Below are 25188 nucleotides of genomic sequence, written 5' to 3' on the forward strand. Positions count from 1 at the left end.
AGAGAGAGGGAAAATATGCTTGCAGTACAGTACATTCAAGGAAAATCGTAACAACAAATATAAAAAGCTTGTGCCAACAACAAGTCAGCGCCAGTATTTTACTGTAAACGTCGGGTAACTATTTATAATTTTTTATGTTTTAAACTGAAAAACGATTAAATTACAGATTTTTACTGATCTGTTTAGCTATTTTGAAGTGAACATTCTAATAAATTATGATTTCAACTGTTAAAAGTTTGCAAACAAATTTTTAATTAGTTATTTTTTATTCTAATAAACAATTTCATCTTTTTATAATCGCTGAATTATTAAAATTAAAAATTAAACACTATTACATAAAAGTAGTTTATCCTGTTATTAATCCACAACTGTAAAATTATATGGCTTCAGAACGGTGAAAAAAGCCATTTCAAAATGGATTCTGGTGTAATTTCTTATTAAAGATTGCAGCATTACTTCTTGCCGTCTGCAGATGGCTATAATTGGTCATCCATATTCAGCAAACGAGATCAACAATGCAATTAAGGAGACACATTCCCTGACTTTCCCTAACTTTCCAGGTGCGTAGGAACCTTGTATACGTATACAGAATTCCTACTCAAATTTTTGTTTTAATTTCCATGAATTTCCCTGACCCTCACATCCCTTACATTATGACGTATTGGCAAAACAAAACACCATAAACTTCTATGCATACTTTTTTCCCGCGAGTTTTAATAGAATTTGTTGCCAATAAACATCCAAGAACAGCCAGTATGTCGTCATCAGATGCCATGGCCGACTGACTGACTGAGAGACAATGGTGTAGAGAACATAACTGGCGCCGGGGGAACGACACTATATTGGCGCCCCCTTCTCCTCCAGAAACAAATCTCGTTTGTCTTGGAGACCATTTGGCGCCCCTCTGCGAGTGGCGCCCGGGGCACGTGTCCTACTTGCCCCACCCTAGCTACACCTCTGCTGAGAGATTTTCTTCTTCGTGTGTGGGCGATAGGAAATTCTGAAGTTCCTCAAGGTCAGGTAGCCTCAAAGGATTAACTTAACGTGTATGGCCGCCTTAATTACTCTCCTCGACCCAGCGGAAACCTCTCCACTCGTTCGTCAAGACGATCCACGACATCCCGACATCAATCAAGGTTCTACCCAAGAAGATAATAGAGAGGTTGCGGCCGACGTTTTCATTGCGAAAACGTGTACGTCGGACGTTCAGCGCCGCCTTCCTATAAGCCTAGAAGTTTGACAATGGTGTTTAAAATGTCGAGCATGAATCCACTGACTATCCAAGCACCATTGTCAAACTTCTAGGCGTACAGGAAAGCGGCGCTGAACGTCCGACGTACCCCGTGAAGGCCGACGTTTTCACGACGAAAACGTCAGCCGCAACCTCTCTATTTACAAACACGGTCCGACCATGTAAACTCTCTTTCGCGATCTCACATAGACTCCCATTTATGTTCCACGCTTGTAGAAAAACCATTTCGTTTAATAAATTGTTGTTAATTTTGTTAAAAGGCGTAGTGGCGTATATTATTTCCGGCGCACTGTCTCTCGAATTCCTCCTCCATCCCGAATCCGACCGTCTATATATGCGACCGCACGCATGAGATTAAATGTACATAATTAACAGACAACTGGCATCTTGAAACTACCAACAATATGCATGAAGAACAATATATCAATAGGTTCCGGAAAGGCAAATTATATAATTATTAACGATAATGACCATACAGAAAGTCTATTACTGTTGGGATTTACTATACGAATTTTTTAATTTACAAGCAAAAATATTTTAATCGTATTCACTATTACTAACAAAATAAATTCTTTTTTATTTACCAAATATTTTTCGTGTAAGGAATTGAAATTCCTAATTGGCTGTAAGCAATTTCTATATTTTACATATTTAGTCCAGAATGAGAAATACTTCGAAAACATTTAAAAATATGTCTTATTATGTTTCTCCGCGTTATTTTCTTTCTTCGTGACACATAACTGACAGATCAAAAAAAACCAACGATGAATTAAAGACTAGAGAAAAGCGGCATGTGTGTCACGTGATGTAAACTCAACTAATATCGAGTAAGTGTTGCCAGACAGTTTAATATAATTTTTTAGTTTTTTCAAGCGTTTCAGCAACTTCCGTTTCCACCATATTGACAACCTATCGAAAAATGTTTTTTTTTTTATGTTTTCCGTCATTGATTTAGAGCACCAGCTAATTATTCATTTTATTATTTTTTCTTCATCTACTATGTACACGCTTATTTTATTTTATTATTCTCTTGGAAGAACATTTCTCTTCTGATTTATGTTACATTGTTTTCATATATTTTATTTTGTATTCCATTCACTCTTGTGTCTCCCTTAAATTAATCCATGCGAGTAGTGATTACCAGAGCCCCTTCGTCCGCCAATTTAAAGTCTTTTAATCTTTAAAATTGGCGTTTCCACTTCCCGGGACGAGGACCAGGGGTTGGATTTGTGGGAAGCGAGTGTTCGGGTTGTTTCATTGTGTCGAATTACACAGAACGAGGCGCTTGAAGTGTAATTGCGAGAATTCGAGTAAAGGTTAAACGGTGTATATCTTCGTGTACAGTGATGTTATGTTTGTGCGTGTGTGTGTATGTGTGTGATCGAAGAACATCTTCGGCATGTCTATAAACAGAAAAACAGTCAATTATGATACGAGGATAAGACATGTTAAAAAATGAAACGAAAGAGTTCTTACCATCGGAGATTTCGGAAAATATTCACTTACATGATAAATGGCCACTTCGTCCTCTTCGCGGTAAAGTTCTTCTCCCTCCCAAATGTTCCTACAGAACACAAAGACAGTGAGAAAACGAGAAGTTCATTTATTGCTTAAGGTCAACATTATTACCTTTATCAGACAGTCTTCCCGAACAGTGTTACGAGAAGAGCGAAGGACCTGGCCTAGCCTAGCCTACCGTAACCGGAAGATCAATCCTCATAACAGCTGTTTGGGAAGAAAGGTAGGCTGAATGTCGCGCCCGGATGGTCACAATCGGAAGTCAAATCCATCCGGGAGAACCGTGAAAACATCCGGGTAAGAGAAGACCAAGTCCGAGTAAAGAGGTCATGTTCGAGTGAAAAGTATCGAATCCGGTCAGAATGTCGCATCCGGGTGCAAAGGACTAATCGGGGGAAATCGAAGAGGATCACCGCCTAGGCCAAGGGAACCGCAGCCTCCCACAGCAACAAAACCGCGGTTCCTCGACTTCGGCGGCGCTCTCCTCCGAATCTTCTTCGTTCCGACTTCCGAAAGACGATGGCGACGTGGTCGCGAGCGCGGACCGAGAGGCAGACCTCGCGAAAATAGACAACTCCAAGAGGACTCGTCACTCCCTATGCCTTCCTTAACAAGGCCATAGGCCGGCTGATCCCTGACGACCTTGGCCAAGTGGAATGGACTCAGAACTCTCTCGCCACACGCACTGGGGGAAGGTCATCACCACCCGCTGCCTCTCGCTCGACGGCCTCAAACGACACCGAACTAATCGATTCGACAGAGACCCAGTCGAGTTCACGGTCCTCGAAAGTCTCATCAGAGCAGTCCGAGGAACCACCTTCCTCCGGCGCTACCGCATTTTTCCGTCGGAACCTCCGGCGAAACCACGCAAACATCTTCATTCTGAAAAAAAAAAAATTGCAATTAGTCGATTAAAACAAAAGCTTAAATTAATGTCTAAATTCTTTCGAGAAAAGCAAAATGCTGCCTTTTTAAATCTAAAAGATTCGAATCCGAAGCGCAAACGGTCGACCATCGAACGATGTGCCGAGATGTCTTCTGGGACCGATTCTCTAAATAATATTAAATAAATTCTTACATCTAAGGTCAATATGGACTAAGACTTACCTGAAAAATCTTGAATCTTCTTCCGAAAAGTCCGCAAACAGCGAAAAACAGCACACAAATCACGAGCGCAAGAAAAGCACGGTCCGACCAGAACCGGAAACGCAATCGAACTGTGAATCGTCATGTGTGACGTATTTCGAACAAACGCATCGTTAAAAGACGCATCAACAATTTTTTTAATTCAAATTTTTACAATCAATCTTATTTTTTTAATTATTTTTTTTCTTTTTTAAATTTTGCTTCAATCATTTTCTTGTGTTCGCAATTCGATAAATTATCTTTTGCATTTACATGGTGCAGAATGTCCACCGTGGACAGGTAAAAGACGATCTTTTTAAATTCTGTCTCGAGGTTTCGAAAATTGCCTGAAATTTGTTTGAATAAATATTTTTTTCGGCGATCGCACGAATAAATCAAATTCTTAGGATTTCGAAATTATTTCGCTTTTCGGAAATATTCCTCGGTCGCCGTCGGGGTTGCGGGTTTCGCGTATTGATGCAACATCAAACTGGATAAAGTTAATATTAAAAATACCGAAAAACCTTTATAATACGGCCGAACAAAAATTAAGTCCGAGACAACGGGGAAATCGACGCAGAGGATAAACAGACTGAGCTAGGGAGAAATGATCATTCTTTCTCCTTGAGTTTCTGACTTTCTAAAGGATCTCTCCCCTAAATTTTTAATTTGATGGGTTAATCAATTTGACACTTCCGTTCGATTTCGTCCAACTTTGAAACTTTCGCTTGTATCTCACGCCATGATATTTTCTTTTTTGACACGGCTAAGAACTTTTCTTTATGTCTTCATTACTTACAACGCGACAATTTTGCTTTCGGAGGAATGCTACATTTATTTTTAAATTTTCTCATGTCAGAGTCAGAGCTGGATTTTTCCGATTGACATTCTGAACTTTCCTATCCGTGATAATTTGAAAAAATTTTAGACCTATTAATTCGCATTGTCTTAATCTCGAGAACGGAGTTAGATGAAATGCGAGACCATATATGGAAACTTTAGGGACAGGAGCCCCAATTAATTATATATGAAATTTCGATGCAAAGAGGAAATCAAGTTATTTCAATACAAATCCCCCCTGCTCAAAAGCAGTTAATAGATGCTAACGGAAAAGTATGATGTACAGGGTCAAGACACTACTAATTTCAAGTGATTTTAAATTATTTTATTAAATTATTTATTTAAAAATATTTTAAATTAAATGATATAAAAATACGATTACAAATTGCAGCCCGGCATTGTGACCATGTCACTATAAATAATTGCTCGTAGTTATACAGTAGTTTGTTTGTGAAAATATTTGCGATGCAAAACCACATTTTGACCTTTGTCACGTTACCAACCGTCATATTGAAGTTAAAATCCTTCTAAGAGGTAATAAGGAGTTAATAATTGTGCGAAATGGAAGAAGCGTTGCATTTACCCATGAAAAATAGACAAAGAAAACATGCCAATAAGTGCAAGAGACTGATACAGCATTAGGATGTGCAGGAACTGTGCACTATATCCATCATTGTGGATAACACAAGTATATTAAGACGAACTAACCTTTTGTTCTTTATGTTATAGACAAAGCCGTAACTAGGCAGGTGCACTCGCACAGGGCCACTTGGAAGGGTGGCCCAAACTGCTGTTCACAAGAAATTATTAAATTAAAAATTTTTCCACCTTTCTACAGCACGGTTTGGCGATTACATTTCGTCTTACTTAGACCCTAGATGTCTGCTCACCAGTGTTCCCAACTGTGGCGACTTTTAGAGGGACGTAGTAAAGTAGCGGAGACCTCAGACAAATCAGCCAAAAGTAGCGACTTTTGAGATTTTTTAATTTATTTTTTGACAAGTTTAAATTTATGTTTATAGTTTTCAAATTTACAGATTTTTCTCTACTTTATAGAGCTCTCTGGCAACTACTACTATTATTACGATATACAAAACTATTTCTAGATTTTTCTACAGTGTGCAGAGCTAGAAATAACAGTAAAGGTAACATTTTGTAACAAAAATTTTAAAAATTCGGGGGATTGTAGAGGATAAAATTTTGAATGTTTTGATATAAGGAACCTATAGCTGGAAATTTGAACTAATGTCTACAGCGGTAGGAAGTGTTTGACCGCCCTTCACTTTGGTAGCTACCCTTCCGTCCATTGAAGTCATGTTATTGCTGCGGATGGAAGACTGTAAACACACAACTACAGTGATCTAACTGAGCCTGTGTACGTTGTGTACTTAGTGCTTGTCGTTCTTCAGGTCACCCCTTGCATCCACTGTCGCTGTGCTGTAAACACACAACTAGTCAACGTGAGTCAGTGTACAGTTATCTGCTTATCGTGCTTTACGTACTGTGCCTACGTTCTGGCTTCTTGGAGGGTAATTTGGAGAACTTGCTAATATGCATTTATGTTATGGTGAAGCTCGAGGGAATGCCAGTGCAACATACCGACCACATAGAACGTGCAAAGTGCTGTAGAAACGTTATATCACTTTTCCGGCTATAGGTTTCTCATATCAAAACGTTCAAAATTTCATCCTCTACAATCCCTCAAATTTTTAAAACGTCGTTCTGATACACCCTGTATAGTATTTAAACGTCACTAGAAAATTTTTTTACAATAGCATTTTTTAAAACATTGTTCGTGTGACAGATGAAGTTGTTGACTATCGTCAGATGTGCATATTGGAATCCCAAGACATAATGTCAGTATACTCTTCAATTATCCAGTCTGAAAAAATAATTTATATTTTGTGTATTTACAAATTATAAGTGAAAAGTTAAAATATAACTTAAAATCTAATTTTATTTTTAGATCTATATCAAATGATAGAGCTACAACTAAAGATAATGATTNCAAAACCAAATAAATTAAGTGGCCTAAATGCAAATTCTTGCACAGGGCACAGGAATGGCTGGTTATAAACAATAACTTTAGATCTGAAACTGTCAGCCGGAAAAGGGATTAGAAAATTACCAATCCGAAAATCATTTTTAAATAGGCGAAATAAAGAGAACTGTTTTAATCTCGGTCTTTGCTAGTTGTAAATAATTAAGAAAGATGTGATAAATATTACTAGTCTCACAACTGGAAGAAGAAATCTTCACTTTTTATAACGCTCTCCAGCCTGATGAAATAGTATGTCTCCTTGAAGTTAATAAGAATTCGACGATTGTAAATGTAATACAAAAAACTTTAATTCACAATATAAAACCATTTTTATATTTTTATAAAGCATTGCTAATTATCAAGAATGACACATGATTCAGTTCCACCTGATTGTTTTGATCTATTTGATTTACTCTGGCCGATGAAAGATATATCATCTGTGAAAAATATTTGTATGTATAATATATATTAAACATTCAGATTAAAGTGATAATTTTAATACATTCGAATGTATTAAAATTAGTTGTACATGTTATCGAAATAACATGTACAACTAATCGGATAATTATTTTAAATGTCAGACGAACAGCCGGATTTATTTAACGGGCTATTTTAAGGCTAAGTAATGAGTTTAAATTCTAAATATAATACAATAAAAACTCAATTTACAAATATTTTCATTTTATTTTTTATTTTTGATAATTAATTAGCCTTAAATACTCAAAGGAATTCGTCTGTCGTTTGATATTTATTCTAGTTTTAAATGAGCCCGTTAGCAATGTGGAAGCGTGACACAGTTCTATCAAGAATTCGAATTAACAGGCATTCGTTTTTAATGATTTTTATAAATCCGCCCTATGGGCACTAAGAGGACCTTTTTTTAGCATTCCCATCTTGGGTTTAGCCAGGCACACATTGGGTGATGAGAGATTGGCCCCATATTCGGATATACCATCCCCGTAAAATTCTGGGGTTTCACCTGACAGGATTCTCCAGAATCTCGGATCCCCAGAACGGGAGGCTGTCACTTTATCTTGTCCATCCGGCTGCTGTTCGTTTTTAATGTCAATCTGTAGATAGGGAATAAAAAGTTGACAATAAATGTCTTTAATAAGCAAAAGAAACGGCAACATTGATATAAAAACGGCCGCAAATTTTCTTTAAAATTAGTTTCCTCAAACATGACGACGCTTCAGACACTCTTCTAGTGTCGTCAATCTGACCTCAAATGAATATTTTATGAAATAGTCTGTTGCAATATGAATGGTAAAAATTCAATATAAAGGAAATTTTATCAGAATATTTTGAACTTACAAAATTTCTTGTACTGCTATTTAAGAAATTTAAAAAAAAACGCTCTTATTATTTGAGTTCCAGCTGTCTACAGAATATTCTTTTTAATGAAATTCTAAACTAATAAAAATTTTAGTTAACTTGTTTAATTTTTAAAATTTTTATATTCTTTTAGTATTTGTTAAGGGGTAGTCTAATATTCTGGGGAACCCGGAATCGAATACGGACAGATTGAAAATTCCAGGAATATTTCGGGGGGTGGTCAGTCTGAATATGACGGGTCCATCCCTCACTACCGGCCACCCTATAGTGGGCCTCGCAGAATCCATAATTGGCTAAAAAAGAATTTCTCTGTGAACAGGGTAGAGAGTTATATATATATACAGAGGATTTATTGAAGATAAAATATATGCCAGGGTGGGCAACCCTTAGCATGCGGGCCAAACGTGGCATGCCAACGACTTTTTTGCGGCAAAGAATTTATCGGGTTTCAAAAGTGTGTGTGTGTGTGTATGTGAATTTTTGATGATTTGAAAATATTCTCTCAATACTTAGACACCAAATAATATGATTATCCTATGAATTTCAGTTTCTACATGAAAAAATTTTGAATTAGGTTTACGATTTTGGCACACACACCTAAGAAAAGCTGCCCAACCCCCTGGTATTTGCCAAAATTGAAATTAGTCTTTGTAATTATTAATATTTCTATTTTTAATATTTATAATAGTTAAAGAATTTATTTTTACGTTTACGTTTGTTATTATTATTATTGTTATTATGTTTGTTTATATTTTCATAATCTTCACAATTATATTTTTACACAACTAGATTTTTAAAAATTTTGTATTTTTCACGGGATAGTTTTTTCTTAGTCTCTAGTTTTTGGAATATTATTTGAATGTAATAAATACTATTTTTCTTATGGAAAGATCTGGTCAGATTAGGATGATCCATTAATGTATACGCAGGACTTATTAATGAAAAAGTTTTCGGCTTTATACAATTTATATTATTACTCTGAATTTTATGCATTAGAGAAGAATCTAATCATTGAAAATGGCAGCATTGCTAAAAAATTATGACAAAAATTGCTCATGAAAAATTAAAAATGACAGATAATGATATTATCCTAATATTTCATATTGGCAAGAGAATTTATTGCTAAACAAACCGATCGATATAATTGAAATTTAAAAAATTTTAACAATTACTTTTCAATCAAATAAATCTCGATAAATGCACTTACCATGGCCCGACATGATAGCAGGTAAATATCTTCCATTGCAACATGGTAGATCTTTTTCGATTTCTTCGGAGCATATTTTTACACTCGATCTCTGTAAAAAAATTTAGAAAATAGACACAACGTATTGATTTTATTTCTAGTTATTGTTTCGAAATGCCAATTAAGATATAATTCTTACACTATCGTCGTTTCCTCCTAATACTATTAATTCGGGAATAACGAAATTAAATTCTGTGTTATGAGAATTGCTCGATGCAAGAATTGATGTTACAATTACATTATTGTTGATATATGGCGATTGGTTTACGTGTTTTTCTTCGTTTTCTTTCATTTCTTTATTGAAGAATAATTTTATTCTATTAACCAATAATTCAATCTTCCTAGAGAAAAAATTTCGAATTATTACAATACAGGAATTATTGCCAGTATGAAAAGAGTTATTTAACAAAATATCTTCCTCTATTAAATCCATAATAAGTCCGTTATATTATTATTATTATTTTATAACAAAAGTTTATTTGTTTGTTGTCGTAACAAAAGTTATTATTTAAGAAATAAGTACAGTAAAACTTCATGGGGCTACAATTACTGGCCACGTAAGTGAGTTGTATCTTAAGTGGAATTATTAAAAATTTGACATACAGAATGTAATTAGAGTGCCGACTGAATCCTGCTAAAAGTTTAATACAAATTATAAAAGTAAACAAATAATAATAATAAATTCACATAATGCTATACATCCTTTGCAATTTACAGTTATTCACTCTTTCATACAGGGTAACATATTAACACTGGATAATAGAGAATTGAAATACAAGGTACAGTACGTGTACAATGAATGCAAGCTGTTTGCAGTAGAGTTCATTTAAGTACTGTACAGTACAGTACTAAATGGAATAGTTTAATATTCATGAGGAAATTAATGTTTTCGAAACGATAGTAATAGTTTTATTTAAATATTTTAACAGAAAAATTTAGAAAACAATTCATTAAACGGAAGTCACTAAACACGCGGAAGTGTCCAAGTGTCGAAAATGTTAATAATTAAATCTGCTTTTACTTCATGCCTATTGATAGTTTTCGTCGTTACATGTTACGAATGAAGTAGACGGATCATCGCTGATTTGCATAGTTATGTCTTTTACAAAATACAATTCGATTTTGTATGAAAGTATCGAACAAATATATAATTATATTTATCTTCAAAATTTAGTAATTTGTTCAGTGTAAATTAAGATTTATTTTATTGAACGTCATCTATCGGAGAGATCTAAACAAACTATTCCGAAATTATAGCAACAAAGAGCTTTGAGCAAGCAATGCATTGAGTTTAGGAACGCGTTTTATGGTTTTCCTATTCTGCTGGCCATGTAGATCAGGCCAACAGAAGAGAACAGTGCCACTTTAGGAAAACTATCGTGGCTACTTAAGCGAAGGTGAGATGGCTACTAATGCATTTGATTTCTATTAAAAAGTATGCAGTTTTATATGGGAATTTTAGAGGTGACCAATAAGCAAGGTGGTCAGAAAATAAGGTTACAGTATATTATTTTTTGTAAATTGAATAATGCAAATTCCATATCTTGTATTTTGTCACCATTTATATCTATTTTGTTATAATTTTATTGTACGTTATTTAAAGCAAATGGCATACTTTAATGTTTCGTAATCTAATAAAATAATGCTATTACATTAAGTCAATTTTTTAAACTCTTGTCGCTCTATCAATACTAAGAGGGCGTCTTTTTCAATAAGCCCATTATAGGTTTGGCCACGTCCACAATGGGGTGGCCGAATGATAAGGTATCCTAGTTCCAGTATTCTTATGCCACAACTTCGAAAAGTTTCCTTTATTTAAAGTTTACAATAAATAAATGAAATGTGTTATTATGAATACTGTAATCTATACGTTACAACGATTGTGAATAACATTAAACTTAATTAAAAGATCATTTTAAATGAATCAACGAATAAATGGAAAGTGTTCAAACACATTAAATTTTCATCAAACACATTCAGAAGTAATTTCCTGTCTTAAAATTTTACTATAGAAATTTTTCAAATATTAATCTGATTGAAAATACTTGACAAATCTTAAGGCTACTGGTAAAAATTTTTAGTGTACAGGCCCAATAAAAATTGATTATGAAAAGAAAAAAACGGAAAATATCTATATTTAACGTGGGAAAATCGAAATTAGAGAAAAATGAAATAAATTTCAGGTGATAAATTGCCGGTGGTGAAACTGGATGTTATGAAATGGAAAAGCTGAAATGTTATATATAGAACATGGATCGCTGTTTAAACATTTTTTGAGATTATAACTTAGATAAAAGTTTAAAAAATTATATTTATGTACACCGTGCAACTGTTAAGTTTTGAATTGTTTTTATTGAAAAAAATTTATACACATTTTATAGTGTTTCGGTGTCGTATACAGTTCTTTTTTCAGCCACAACAAATAATGCTCCAGATTTCTCTTTTGAAGAGAAAAAAGATACAGTGAATTAGATTAATGATTCTCTGGTGAATGGGAACGGCATTGGAATTTGTATAACTTGTTAAACTGTGCCATAAGCTTAGACACTTGGCAATCCAAATACTGTTTTACGAAATACATCGTTTTCTATATTAAATTCGAAATTAGATCACAACGTATAGTTAATTTTTTATAAAAGTTCCACCGTCTGTTTTTTGTTTGCAAAATTATTTCACTATTTAAATAAAAGACCACGTTACAAAATTTCGACCACTTGCAAAAAGTTTCAGAATGTTAATTCGGTAAAACTTGTTCAATATTACGTCTTGTTAACGTTTCTTCTAAGATTCCCCGACTATAAATCGAAAAGTTTAAAATTACTGTACTAGAAGTTATATGATAATTTTTTATTTTTTAATGTCCTCCAGTAAAGTATTTTGAGAGTTTGGAAGTTATTACGCGATGAAACCTCTACAGGAAATCTAGATAAATTCAAAAATGTGATAGATGTGATTCCTCATGTACAGTAAATAAAACAAATTTATTCGATAGGCTAAAGTGAAATTTTCAATTTCCTGATAAAGTTGAACATTTCGGCTTATTCAAAAGCTTTTTAGATGTTTAACCACTCTATTAAGTCATATTAAGTTTTCTCCTGAAAGATTCATATCTGATAAAGTTAAATGTTTTCGGTTGAGATCGATAGTTTTTCTATAAAGAATCTCTTTAGCGGAAATTTTATTTCGTTTATTATGAAATATCCTTATTTTTAAAGTAACATTTCTATCATTATAGAAGAAACACTTTATATAATGAACTGCATCATGAATTAGCATTCATTATTCGGAAGATTTTATTTTTTTGTGATCAACAAAGTAAAGAAAAATTAGCTATTTGCCATACAAGGAAATAAATAAATAAGAAAAAAATATGCATTGAAATAGGTCTGTCAGAATTTTCATGTATTCGTTAAATATATATATATAAATCTTATCAATAAGTTTATCTATTTATGATAAGAAAGAACGTAAATAATATTTTCATAATATTTCTTTTTTTCTTTGATTTGGAAATTTTCCAGAACTTAAATCTGATTGAAATTTTGGCAAGTCATCGTGATTTTTATGTAAGAAGAATCCAAAAATCTCTCATTGAACTTAAAGAAACTATAATTTAATCCGCATCATTAAATTATTCTAGTTCTAGGGAAAAGTTCAGTAATATCTTTACTAAGTATTATAAAGAAACTTTTCAAAGACAAAAGATGAATATTCGCCTTTGGAACAAACACTTTTTGTATTAATTAAAAGAAATTTTTATTATTATTTAGCACTTTTTGTATTAGTTTCTAAACGTGTATTTCTATTTCCAACATTGTATAAACAATACTAAATAAACAATGAAAAAACTAAATAAAGAGATTTGTGTAAATATATAAATCAAATTGCAAATACCGGATATACAATATCTAAAATACAAATTTCCATATGAAGAAACTAATTTAATTTTAAAACAGTTTAGAAATAATCATATCAAAAGGAAGTAAAATCTTTCTTAGCATGAAATAAAATTTATTTAGAATATTCAATTTTTGAATTTCATTCGTAAGCTTATACAAACAACAGAGATCGTCTCTACACAGGACTATTTTCTTAGAGATAGTCATTTATTTCTGATCTTTCGAGACAAATGCTAGATTCAAATCCACTTTTACCTGTCTTGTTTATGAAAATAATAGCCCTTTACTACATTAACCTTTAAATTACATTTATACATTTATACAAAATTAAATTACAAACATTAACCTCTTTACTAGCAGCCGAATTGGCTTTCGAGTAATCAGTAAGGTTTATAAGTCTAATAATTTAACTTCGAGTTGTCATTCTCTAAAAGCCTCATTAGTTTCCTACAGTTTTGATGAAAAATATCAAGATTACATAAGTTTTTCTCTAAAAACAATAATAAAATAGATAATTTTCGTTAAACTGACCATGCCACATACAAGTCATAACAAATATTTTTACTCTTTCCACCCCGTGGGCACTAAGAGGGTATTTTTCAGATCCAACGTGGGTTCGACCTGGCCCACAATTGAGGGAGTCGTGTGGTGAGGTCTTCGAAAAATTCGAGAGCAGCAGGTTGACGCCTTTACCATCTCGGTTATATGGCCAAATATACGTTGGTGTACTTTGATATATGGGTTTTATACTTTTATCGATTTAAGAAAATCTGACGTGATGGAAAAAATAAACATTCTGAAGTGTGTGTAGGAAAAATCATGAAAAATTGTATATCAGTTTATAAACCCTCGACAACAAATTTTAGTTCGTAGTCTTAGGCAAAATACAACAAACTTAAATCATGTTTATATTATTCCTTTTAGTCTAAGAATATAAAACTTTAACACGAAGAAATTCCATAGTCATTTAGGCCTTACAAGATCGATATGTTTATATTTTGTACAGGAGTGTAACATAATATATTGTAAATATTATATAAAATTTTCATTGAAGATTAGGATAATCCTATTAAAATAATGTCAAATTAAAAACACAGAGCATAAAAATCGCTTAAAGAAAATCAATAGAGACTAAAGAAGAAAAGACCACAAGGAAGCTTTAATTTGAATAATACAATGACGAAAACAAGAGATCTAACAGATGTAAATTTAAGCTGAAAAATTTCTTCTTTGTGGCCTACATATACTGTAGCTTACGTGAGTTGTCGAATTTATGTAAAAATGTACGCTATATCATACAGTCAAACAGATCTTACTTTCTGATTTAATTTTCAACGCTAAGAGGTGATTAATGTCGCTCACTTCATAAACAACAGCTGTAGAACATTGTTAGTCATGTATGTTATTGATACATTATAAAACTAAAATAAGGAATTATATAGGCAATAAGAAAATAAAGGTAGAAATTTTAGATTGGCATTCATTTTTATTTTAACTTTATAGAGCCGAATGTAAAAGTAGTCTAAATTTAATTTTCAAAAGTTTTTTACACTATATCTTTACAATATTCTCTTTTGTTTAAAAACGCATAATAAAATAAGAAAAATAATATATATATATATATATATAAACAACAAAATTCCATTGTAGATTTGACTCAATTTTTCTTATTCGGAACTTGTTTTATCCCGGTTTTTATCTTTGAAAATATATTGTAGCCATCCTTGATATCAATATACGAGAATTTTTATAAAAAATTTATATATTTATTTATTTATTTAAATTTATGACCATCTAGTACGTGTTATTAATGAAAATAGTCAAGTCTAACAAAATTTTCTATTTTATCATAAGGATGATTATGAAAAATAATTTTTGTATCTGTCGAAAATCGTTCATATTATACAGTACGTACAGTACAGTATATTAAAATTCAACGAAAATAAAATTTCATTATTAGTAAGTTTAACCATAACATTAAATTTCGACATTTTCAGTTTTAATATAATTTATATCATTACTAACGACCATTAAAGTATAACGTCAGCAGTTTACAGGGAAGGAAGATTCGTTTGTATATGATGATTACTGACGATGGAGAGAGGGAGTGAGCTAATTAATATGAAAACATCCTTAAAATAATCAAAAAAGTAGTTGTCTAACGTACAGTACATCCAACATACTGATCTTTTTTGTTTTTAAGAAAAATATGTGTTGAGTATAAAACATGTTAAAAAATATATGTAGTAATACTTGGAAATAATGGTTTTTGGCAAGCTTATCTGTTGTAATATATAGTCTATATTCATACGGTTGGTATTAATAATAAAAAATAGTCCATATATTACAATTGATAAACCATTGCCAAAAACTATTATTTCCAAATATTACTACATATTTTTTGGACTGGAGATGGATATTAGACAACCAGTTTTTGGGATTATTTTAGAATGTTTTTGTAGTAATTGAATGGGATTTATCTGTTTTACATTTGCTAAAATTTACTACGATTCATTTTTAGAAGAATTTACAATATATATGTCTAGTTAAACCTACAAAAATTATTAGAGAAGTGAAATTCTTAAACTCAATTCTTTTTACTTATTATTACCGTTTAAGATTCGTGATAACCATACGAATATTAAATCTGTATTGATATTTTTTTCGTCAAATTCAATAAAAATCGTCTAAAATATTTACAAATGCGCCTGTTTATTTGATATTAGAGAAATCGAAAGATTCTAAAATTAAAATTTTAATTATTCTTTCCGTATTTTATATATTGTTGGCATAGTTATTCTAGAAGTCTACGAAAAATGTTCGTGTCATTAACAAATATATTTTGTTAGTTATTTATTTCTACTTTCCTGGCTATTATACATAACAGAGGAAAAGTAAGCTTATGACAATCGGTCAAAAAAACGACTCATTTTTTTTTTACACTTTTAGACTCGGAGGACCCTGAAACGTCGAGAAATGCAAAACAATTCGGGGGTGTTTTCTATATGTATGAATGTTACACGAGTTTGTTCACCGTATTTTAAGCTTAATAACTCATGTGTCTTTTGTCGAAAATTTCTGAAATTTTGCAGTGAGGTTCGTGTATTAGGGGGATTGGCGCTATTAAATTTTGATGGTTAAAGGTCGACGGGATGGGGAGATAGAGGAATCGTCCGTGAAGGACCGTACTTAATGAAGATTTTACTCGTTATTGGCATTTACAATTTTTTTAAATTATAAAACTCATCTCTATCCTAAAAATTAAGTTCCATTATATAATAATTAATAATATAAAAAGTTATTTTAAACAAAATATCATAATAGATGGCGCCACACGCAATTTTGAATGTTGTTGCAGGGAAAGTTACGCAACTCGTTGCCGGCTTTTTTAAAATCTTGTCTATTTGTAGTTTTTAGAAGATTTTATTTACTTAAAACAATATAATAATTTTAAATTAAGATTTAGAGCGATGGTTTTCAATTAATTAAAAAGCAATATATACGTAATATTATTTCATTTATCTTATTTAACCATTGCTTTTTTACGTTGTAATGTATTTAGCGATAAGAAAGAAACTTTTCGATTTATATTTATTCATGAAAAATTTTAAAAACAGCATTTTTAAACGTTATTAAATTATTTTTTGAGAGTTTTTAATGCTAATTTCAAAAATGAACCGGAAACGAATTATCAAATTTCTTCGACAGAACTTCGATTTAAACGAAATTTTGTATTCTTATTCAACTTCACTTAGTGTATTAAGTAATTTTTTTAAAAAATACATAAGAGCTATTTATCATTATTTATTTTACCGTAATTAGCTTAAATAATCAATCAAACAGTCGCGAATGTAGATAATAATGATAATGATAAAAATTTTAATTTTTAATTTTAAATAAATTCAATTAATTTTAAAAACGATTATAGGAAAATAAATTTAAATAAATGTGTTACTATTAATATTACTTAAGTTCTTATATTTAAGAAATAATTGCTGGAAGTCGATTAAAGTTTTCAAATATTATTATTCAACCCCAGAGGGCGTCGAGTAGCAATCGATTCGCTCAGCGACAACCATCGAAGTACAGAAAGAAGTACGAAAAATTCCATCGTTTAAACATCGCATTCTGAATGCCGACATCAATAAATATCATTAAATTCTTTGTAAATAAAATTTTTAAAATTGACCCTCCCAAAAAAAAAAAAAACATTTACATTATTTACATTATGATTTTGGATGATCAATACATTTGATAAAATAGAACATTCGGCAAGTACAGAGCTTATAATGCACAAAATAAATTACACCCAAATATTTAAATACTTTGTAGTTTATACAGTAGACCCCCTATAACACTGTTGATAATTCCGTGTTATATGAATTCCATGTTGTACGAGTCACCTAGATTTTACAAATACGTGTGCCAGACTGTGAACGGCTCACGTATTTGTAAAATCTAAGTGACTCGTACAACATGGAATTCATATAACACGGAATTATCGTGGGGGGTCTACTGTATAAACTTATAATTAACGAATGAGAAGTTTTGTTTTTTATTTTGTTACTTTTGTTACACAATTATTGAAAATTGAAGGCATTTCCGTGCCTTCAATTTTCAATAATTCTTTATTTTTAATACTAAAATCATCATTACTCGTTTATTATGTTTAATGGAAATTTATTACACATAAAAGAATAAACTTGCATTTTTTAAAATAATTTCTTATTAAATAAAAATTTTGACTGGCTGACATAAGTCAATTTAGATTTGTTGCTATTCACACTTTCTGGTGTTTTTCCAGTTGGCAATTTCGTGCTGCATATAATATATAACCCGACTGCTTTTAAACTAGATAAATTTTTTTCATATGAATTTTTCAAAATTTATTCTGAAAAATATATACTGAATATAATAAATGTTACTTTCTCTATTTAATAATACAGTATTTATTTTCTATAGAATTATAATAGATAGGAAATAAACACATTAATACATAATTTATTAAATTATAATCTACAGATTCGTGTTATATGTGTGAATAAAATGCGTGCAATTATTTTTTTTTTCATAATCTATTTTAAGTAATATATTACAGTGAAATAAATGAATTCTATTTTATAAACTGAAATTCGTTTTTGTTATAATGTATTGCGTTTTTCGGTATATATAGTTTATAAAATATATATAACAAAAAACATGAAATTAGGTATAATATAGAAACATGAATTAATAGTCTTCGGGTAACATTCAAACGTTAGTGAATAGTTTTTCGTTCTAAAAATAGAAAAGACAGCGAATGGTCTCTCGACAGACAAATATCAATTATTTCCAGCATCTATAATGACTTTGGTGCAGCCGTCTGGTCAACTTATAGAAAACTCTCTAAAACGAGAGCTGCCGGATGGCTGCACGGTAAAAAGCTCGTTTATCATACCAGGAATCTGGAATCATATATATAAAAGAAGAAAAATAAAAGAGGGGGAAATACATGTGTGTGTGTGTATATATATATATATATATATATATATATATATATATATATATATATAGAAAGGCACATACATATATTAGATATTTATCGTTTTATAATGAGCAATAGATATAGTAAAATCTGCCCAAACGGTCCTTCTACAAAACGGAACAAGATTTCGTTTGGTAGAAGGCACGTTAAACGGAAAATAAATCTCAAAATGGAAGATTTGCTATTTATAAGGCTTGTTACAAACCAGAAATCAGTTTAACGCAAAAAAGAAAGACTTTTAAAGCATTTTTTATAGCTAAATTCTAAATCATAAATAATACTATAATTTGCTGGATTTCATTAAGGTTGCCTTTCGATGACAAAAGTTATATTTTATCAATTTTTTTTACCATTTTATCAAGGTCATCGTTTCATTGTTTGGATACAAGACGAGGGCTAAAGAATTAATACAAAAAAATAATTAAAATTTAATTGTTTAAACTTCAAAACGTGATTTAAAAAAAAAAATGCGATGGCAATACAATATGGTTTATCCGCAATAGAATCGTCTTACTCTTTTTAACAAAAATATATTTATTAACTATTTAATATTTTTAATTTTTGAGTTTTCCATTGTCTGGAAAGTATCTATGACAATGCAATATTATATAATAATTAATAATATAAAAAGTTATTTTAAACAAAATATCATAATAGATGGCGCCACACGCAATTTTGAATGTTGTTGCAGGGAAAGTTACGCAACTCGTTGCCGGCTTTTTTAAAATCTTGTCTATTTGTAGTTTTTAGAAGATTTTATTTACTTAAAACAATATAATAATTTTAAATTAAGATTTAGAGCGATGGTTTTCAATTAATTAAAAAGCAATATATACGTAATATTATTTCATTTATCTTATTTAACCATTGCTTTTTTACGTTGTAATGTATTTAGCGATAAGAAAGAAACTTTTCGATTTATATTTATTCATGAAAAATTTTAAAAACAGCATTTTTAAACGTTATTAAATTATTTTTTGAGAGTTTTTAATGCTAATTTCAAAAATGAACCGGAAACGAATTATCAAATTTCTTCGACAGAACTTCGATTTAAACGAAATTTTGTATTCTTATTCAACTTCACTTAGTGTATTAAGTAATTTTTTTAAAAAATAAATAAGAGCTATTTATCATTATTTATTTTACCGTAATTAGCTTAAATAATCAATCAAACAGTCGCGAATGTAGATAATAATGATAATGATAAAAATTTTAATTTTTAATTTTAAATAAATTCAATTAATTTTAAAAACGATTATAGGAAAATAAATTNGGGCTACTTTACGGTTAGAAATCGTCGAGTTAAGAAGTGAAATAGTGGTTTAGCAATATTGTAAAAAATTTGTCGAGTTGTTAAATGTTTTTTTTTTTGAATAAAGAATGTTGTGATTAAATAAAAGAGGAAATACCGTCGATGTAAACGTTTTCATTTTTAGTTCAATCTTGTTTTTCAGTGTATTTACTGGAAGATATCCAGTAAACGACCAAATTTTTTGTTAAATTACTTTCGCAAAAAATAACGGACCAAAGAGGTAAGTTATTTATTTATTAGAATTAAATATATGAAAATAAATAAAATAATTAATCCTTTTGTACATTTGTTTGCTTACATCCGAAACTAGAATGCAGTTAACAATTAAAGCCGGGGCTACAAAGACCGCTATGTACTGTACTGTACGTACTCTACGAAGCATTTGGACAAATATTCGGCGATCTGTAGGGTTGCTGTCGTGAAAATCCCTAAACAGACCTGAAATTCCCCTAAAAATTGAAACAAATTTTCCCTAAATAGCTTTGCTTTAGCTGCAATAGATATCAGAAACATATTAGTCTTTTGGCAATCTAGATTCTAGAGAAACTTTCACTTTAGAGTGCAGGGGGCATAGGTACAGTTGAGCAAAAGCATCATGTGATGAAGCGACCTGCTCAGGATCTCGCTAAGAGAACAGACATGAGTAATGTGATATTTGGAAGCTTCACGAACCAATATGAGCAGATTTCCCACTAAATTTAGAAATAACAGGTTAAAAAGTATTATTTCAACTAATATTAAAAATCTATAATAAGAAGATAAGATTATTTAGGAATAGAAGTCGAAAACATGATGATATTGAGAGCCAAGGTAAAATCTGAAATTAGAAACTTAACATTGAAAATTAGACGTTCTATAGTTAATGACGAAAGATCTTACTATAATTATTAATCGATTTTATTTCTGGGAAAATTGCATAATTTTCCAATAAACGTTGTTAAAAGAAAAATACTGCGATAATTAACAAAACTTAAGTAGACGATAATCAATATATAGAATCGAGTAAAACTGAAAATGCATTTACTAATTATTACGATAATTATAGAGGATTTAATTCCTGTTTTGTTGATACATTTACAGTACTTCATCTACTTATGATATGCACGAATTAATTTCGCCTCCTTTTACAATTTACGAGGAGCTTCGTAAGATCAAAACTTTGTACGATTGGGACACATTAATATAAAGTTAATGGAAATTTTGACGGATATCCTACGAAATCTCTAGCTTACGGATTTAATTTATCTGTTATTTCTAGTTATTTTCCTTAAATCTTTTAAAAATATATCTGTTTTTTTAAAAAAAAGCGACAGATCAGATATAGCTAGTTAACGTCCATTGTATTACTTTTTAATTATAAGCACAATTTTTGAAAAACTTGTGTATAAGAAATAATAGTCTAATGTTATGGTAAAAATTGGAGGTTCTCTCCTACAAGATATTGGTGACTTCAGACAAAAAACATCAACAATAGACGCTCTAATTGATTTAATCATACTTATCTAACGTAAAATTCAGGTTAAAGTAAAATTATTGGTAGTGTTTCCTTATATGCTTCAAAAGAATGTGGCGAAAGATCAATAACAATAATAAAAATGACTCATCGTCGAGTTTTGAGTGGTGTGCAAAATAAGTCATATTTTTTGTTTACGGTACTCGTGTAAGGTTTCGACGGGGGAAATGTCGAGAAGGTGGAGGAGTCGCTAAGAGGGTATGTGGGTGCGATGGTCACTGAGATAGACTCTACGGTTACAAGAAACTGTTTATTTCACAAAAAGGAGCTTACAAGATTTCCGCCATCTTGGAAGTTCTGAGTCGACAGCGGTCTCTGGATCTTCCTCTCCTCTCAAAGATATTCCCAAATGATGGAGTGTCGCGAATGATAGTTCCCACGAAGTCTCGACGACTCCGGGACGATGCTGTCGACTTCCGGTGATGGGAAGATGTCGATCCGAGGACGGGAGGATGAAGGATACGAAGGACGGAGACGAAGATGGGGACGAGACACACACACAACAATTGATCTGACACTTAGAACTTTCGGTTTTGCAGATGTCGGTTGTGCAGATGTAGCGTTCTGTTAAGAATAAATTGGAAACACGCATACAAATCTATCTGATATTTTCCAAAAGTTATGAATTTCGTTTTTCTGGAAAACGAATTTTTTGTTTCCATACTCATTGACCGAAGACTCTATTGGTTGGCTTACTCCAGAAATGAGGATGCAGCTTTCTGTAAACAATATGAACAGTATTGCAGTCTAAAAAAAGGTGTCGGTTCTCTCATTCTCTTAATTAAGGGATTGGAAAATGAACCATAACAGAAATTAGAAGAAAGCATCTGATTACTTTGAGAGGTACAATTAGAAATCCATGATAAATGTAGAAAAAGGTTCACTTAGTGTTCATAGGACAGTAAAAGTCAAAATTAAAAACTTAATACATGGTAAATATTTGTGTAATTCCAAATTTATGGAATGTCAAATCCTTCTGACATGTCATTTCATCGTAACACCTCTGAGTGTGTTTTCAGCGAGAAAGCCCTACACCTGGCTAAAGCACTCTTTGCACAAAATTCATAAAAGAATTGAAAAACACGAGGTAGAAGATCACTGAAGCGTTCCTCAATATATTTGAAGAGCAAAATTCTTTTGGAGAATCATAATATTGTTCTCAGTATTCAATGATTAGGTAGGAAGATGCAACAACTTCCTACGGTAATATACCATTTTTAGATGAACTTAATCATATTAAATCTAGATTCATTAAGCATAGAGAAATACTTTGCAGTTTCGACTATTTTTTACCTCAAAGGCAGACAAACTTTTATGAAGCCAACAGTCGTCAAACCCTCTTCAAAACTTGAGTTCGTTTTTGAATGCATCAATGTTCAACGAAGGCAAATTCATAGCAGAAGTAATAATGTGGCGAAGAAGAATTAGAGATTTCGTAGAAAGAAAGATATCATCTTTCAAGCACTAGACATTTGTAAAGGAAGTGAAGAGTTTTTCAGTGTAAGGAAAATTTTGAAAATCTAACCGTTATCACAGCAATAGCGCAAACGTCGTTCTCCGGCTTACGATGGTTAAAAATATGTTTTAAAAATTTCCTGTAGGAAGAACGATTGAACATCCGTAGAGTCTCTAGTGAGAGTGTCGTGGATGAATTTGCCAATTCAAAACAGAAAAATGTTAGCATGTTAATAAACAGTATATTGTATCTAACTTATTCATTTCATTATACTGTATTCATTTTGCATCCGTTCAGTTCTTTTTTAGTCTATTCTCTATCCTTACTGAATTATGTTACTTTTTATACCTATACAATATGATAAAAATTAATAAATCACAAACAAGATTTTTAAAAAATTAATAACTTTTTAAAAAATCTTGCTTGTTACTCTCTATGTCTTTTATAGTATAGTTATATCCTTTCGCTCTCTTGTAGTTAATAAAAAGCTAAATTTTTTCGTTTTTTTCCTCTGCCTGTGGTGTCTTTTTTCCACACCATTATGGGTTCGGCCAGGCTCACAATGGAGCGACTGGGTGGTCAGAGACGGACCCAAAATATCCGGCGACAGACCATCCATGAAAAATTCCTAAAGTTGCTCGCAGAATATGATCGCAAATCTCCAGAACTATAGATAGACATCCTAAACAAAAACTAAAACTTAATAAGAAGCTAAAATTAACAATATTGGCTGGATATAAAAAGTAACTAAACCTTAGTTTTAGTCATTTAGTTACGTTGTATCTGGCCAATCAAGAAGGCGTTATTTAAATGTTACAAATAATGTATTCTTTGATTGGCCAGCGCAAACATAACGTAAGAAAAGCCTAACTAAACGTAAGCTAAAACTAAAACTCACGAACGTGACTAAAACAACGTTATTTAACAACTTCGTTTCTCTTATTAAATATCAGTTTGATAACCTTTATGAGTAAAATATGAATGATACATTGTTGATACTGTAATTCAGCAATATGTAAGTGAATATCATTATTTTATACTTAATTGTGTACAATTTTTTTTAATAAAAATTTTATGCAATTATTAAATTATAGTTTAAATTGATACGCTATAGATGTATCACTTCGACGTAAAATAATCATTAAGATTGCTAAAGAAAAGATAATTGTGTTAATATTTCTTATCAATAATATTAAATTAGAAGATACCGGATCCATTATTTGCAATTTTTTTTTTACCTAAAACGAAATAATGATAATGTTAGTAAAAACCTAACGCATTTTTTATACGTAGATAATAAAGACATAATTATCTTAATCGATACGAATGATTTTTATGGAATTTTTCAGCCATTTTTTGCTCTTTTAACTATGGATCAAATGTCTTAGATCTATAATTGATTAGATTTTTGTATCATTTTCTTATCAGCAATTTTACTTCTCAAAGCAATTTGTTATGATTGTGGAAGCACGACAATATTGCCAAGAAAACCATAGTTAAAGCGCATCTTACATCACAATAAAATTGATGACTATGATGTTTCTATTATTTACTTTAGATAAGTCATGCTTATGAGTTTTTTTGTATATTTTTAAAGCTATTATTCTTGTAAATTATACAAATTATTATTTTGAACGAGAGACTAGTTTGTTAAATGAAAAGATTTTAATGTCACTATTAAGAAGTAATTAGCACTATCAAAACTGGATGGAATGTGTCTTATACACATTAAATATACAGAATTGGAATTAAAACGAAATTTAGTATAATTGTCCTATATTTCAAGAATTTTTGAATATCATCTAAAAATATGTTTAGTTATTATAAATCTTATCATTTGCTTTTTTAAATAATTATACGTTCAAATAAATACGCGCATTATATTATGATATTGTCAGTATTTACGCAATCTTTAATACCAAAAATGATATAAAAATATTTCTTTTATATCTAAATGTAGTCTTTAAACTAATTTTACTTATTGTTAATTAACTTTTACTTTCCCGGCTGTTATAAAAAAATGGAAAGTATGGCAAAATATGACCCCACCAAATGTTTACCAAATGGTTACATTTTTGGACTTAGGATACATTGAAACGTCGAGAAATTCAAAATAATTCGGGGGTA

The 25188-nt window shown here is 31.0% G+C and overlaps 1 protein-coding gene and 1 long non-coding RNA gene across 5 annotated transcripts; both read right to left on the bottom strand.

Annotated features, from left to right (window-relative positions):
• Positions 1-1555: 1555 nt before the first annotated feature.
• Positions 1556-3995, bottom strand: LOC111635465. Its single transcript, XR_002758382.1, has 3 exons — positions 3878-3995; positions 2882-3652; positions 1556-2816 (listed from the first exon to the last, which is right to left on the bottom strand). It is a non-coding gene; the product is annotated as an uncharacterized LOC111635465 (long non-coding RNA).
• A 2820-nt stretch (positions 3996-6815) lies between these two features.
• On the bottom strand, positions 6816-9825 carry LOC111635471. 4 transcript variants are annotated; one of them, XR_002758388.1, is made up of 4 exons: positions 9497-9821; positions 9319-9409; positions 7756-7846; positions 6816-7213 (listed from the first exon to the last, which is right to left on the bottom strand). XR_002758388.1 is itself a non-coding variant. In XM_023380440.1 (4 exons), the coding sequence occupies exons 2-4, from the start codon at positions 9352-9354 to the stop codon at positions 7128-7130; spliced, it is 318 nt and encodes a 105-aa protein (XP_023236208.1). In that variant the 5' UTR covers positions 9355-9409; positions 9497-9825; the 3' UTR covers positions 6816-7127. The 4 variants fall into 4 exon arrangements, 3 of the variants coding, with proteins under 3 accessions (XP_023236208.1, XP_023236206.1, XP_023236207.1); XM_023380440.1 differs by having other exon boundaries at positions 7651-7846; positions 9497-9825; XM_023380438.1 differs by lacking the exon at positions 7756-7846 and having other exon boundaries at positions 9497-9822.
• Positions 9826-25188: the final 15363 nt, after the last annotated feature.

This window comes from Centruroides sculpturatus, unplaced genomic scaffold (genome assembly GCF_000671375.1).
Source record: "Centruroides sculpturatus isolate CEXI.00-Female unplaced genomic scaffold, Cexi_2.0 scaffold368, whole genome shotgun sequence".
NCBI classification, from domain to species: Eukaryota; Metazoa; Arthropoda; class Arachnida; order Scorpiones; family Buthidae; genus Centruroides; species Centruroides sculpturatus.

Bases quoted from the DNA above. Each gene is read 5' to 3' on its own strand.
- LOC111635471 (XM_023380438.1), bottom strand. From the start codon at position 9,790: ATGGATTTAATAGAGGAAGATATTTTGTTAAATAACTCTTTTCATACT. The intron at 9,410-9,496 runs GTAAGAATTATA...ATTTTTTTACAG, and splicing joins TAGGAGGAAACGACGATAGT to AGATCGAGTGTAAAAATATG. The intron at 7,214-9,318 runs GTAAGTGCATTT...TATTTTTCACAG, and splicing joins TGCTATCATGTCGGGCCATG to ATGATATATCTTTCATCGGC.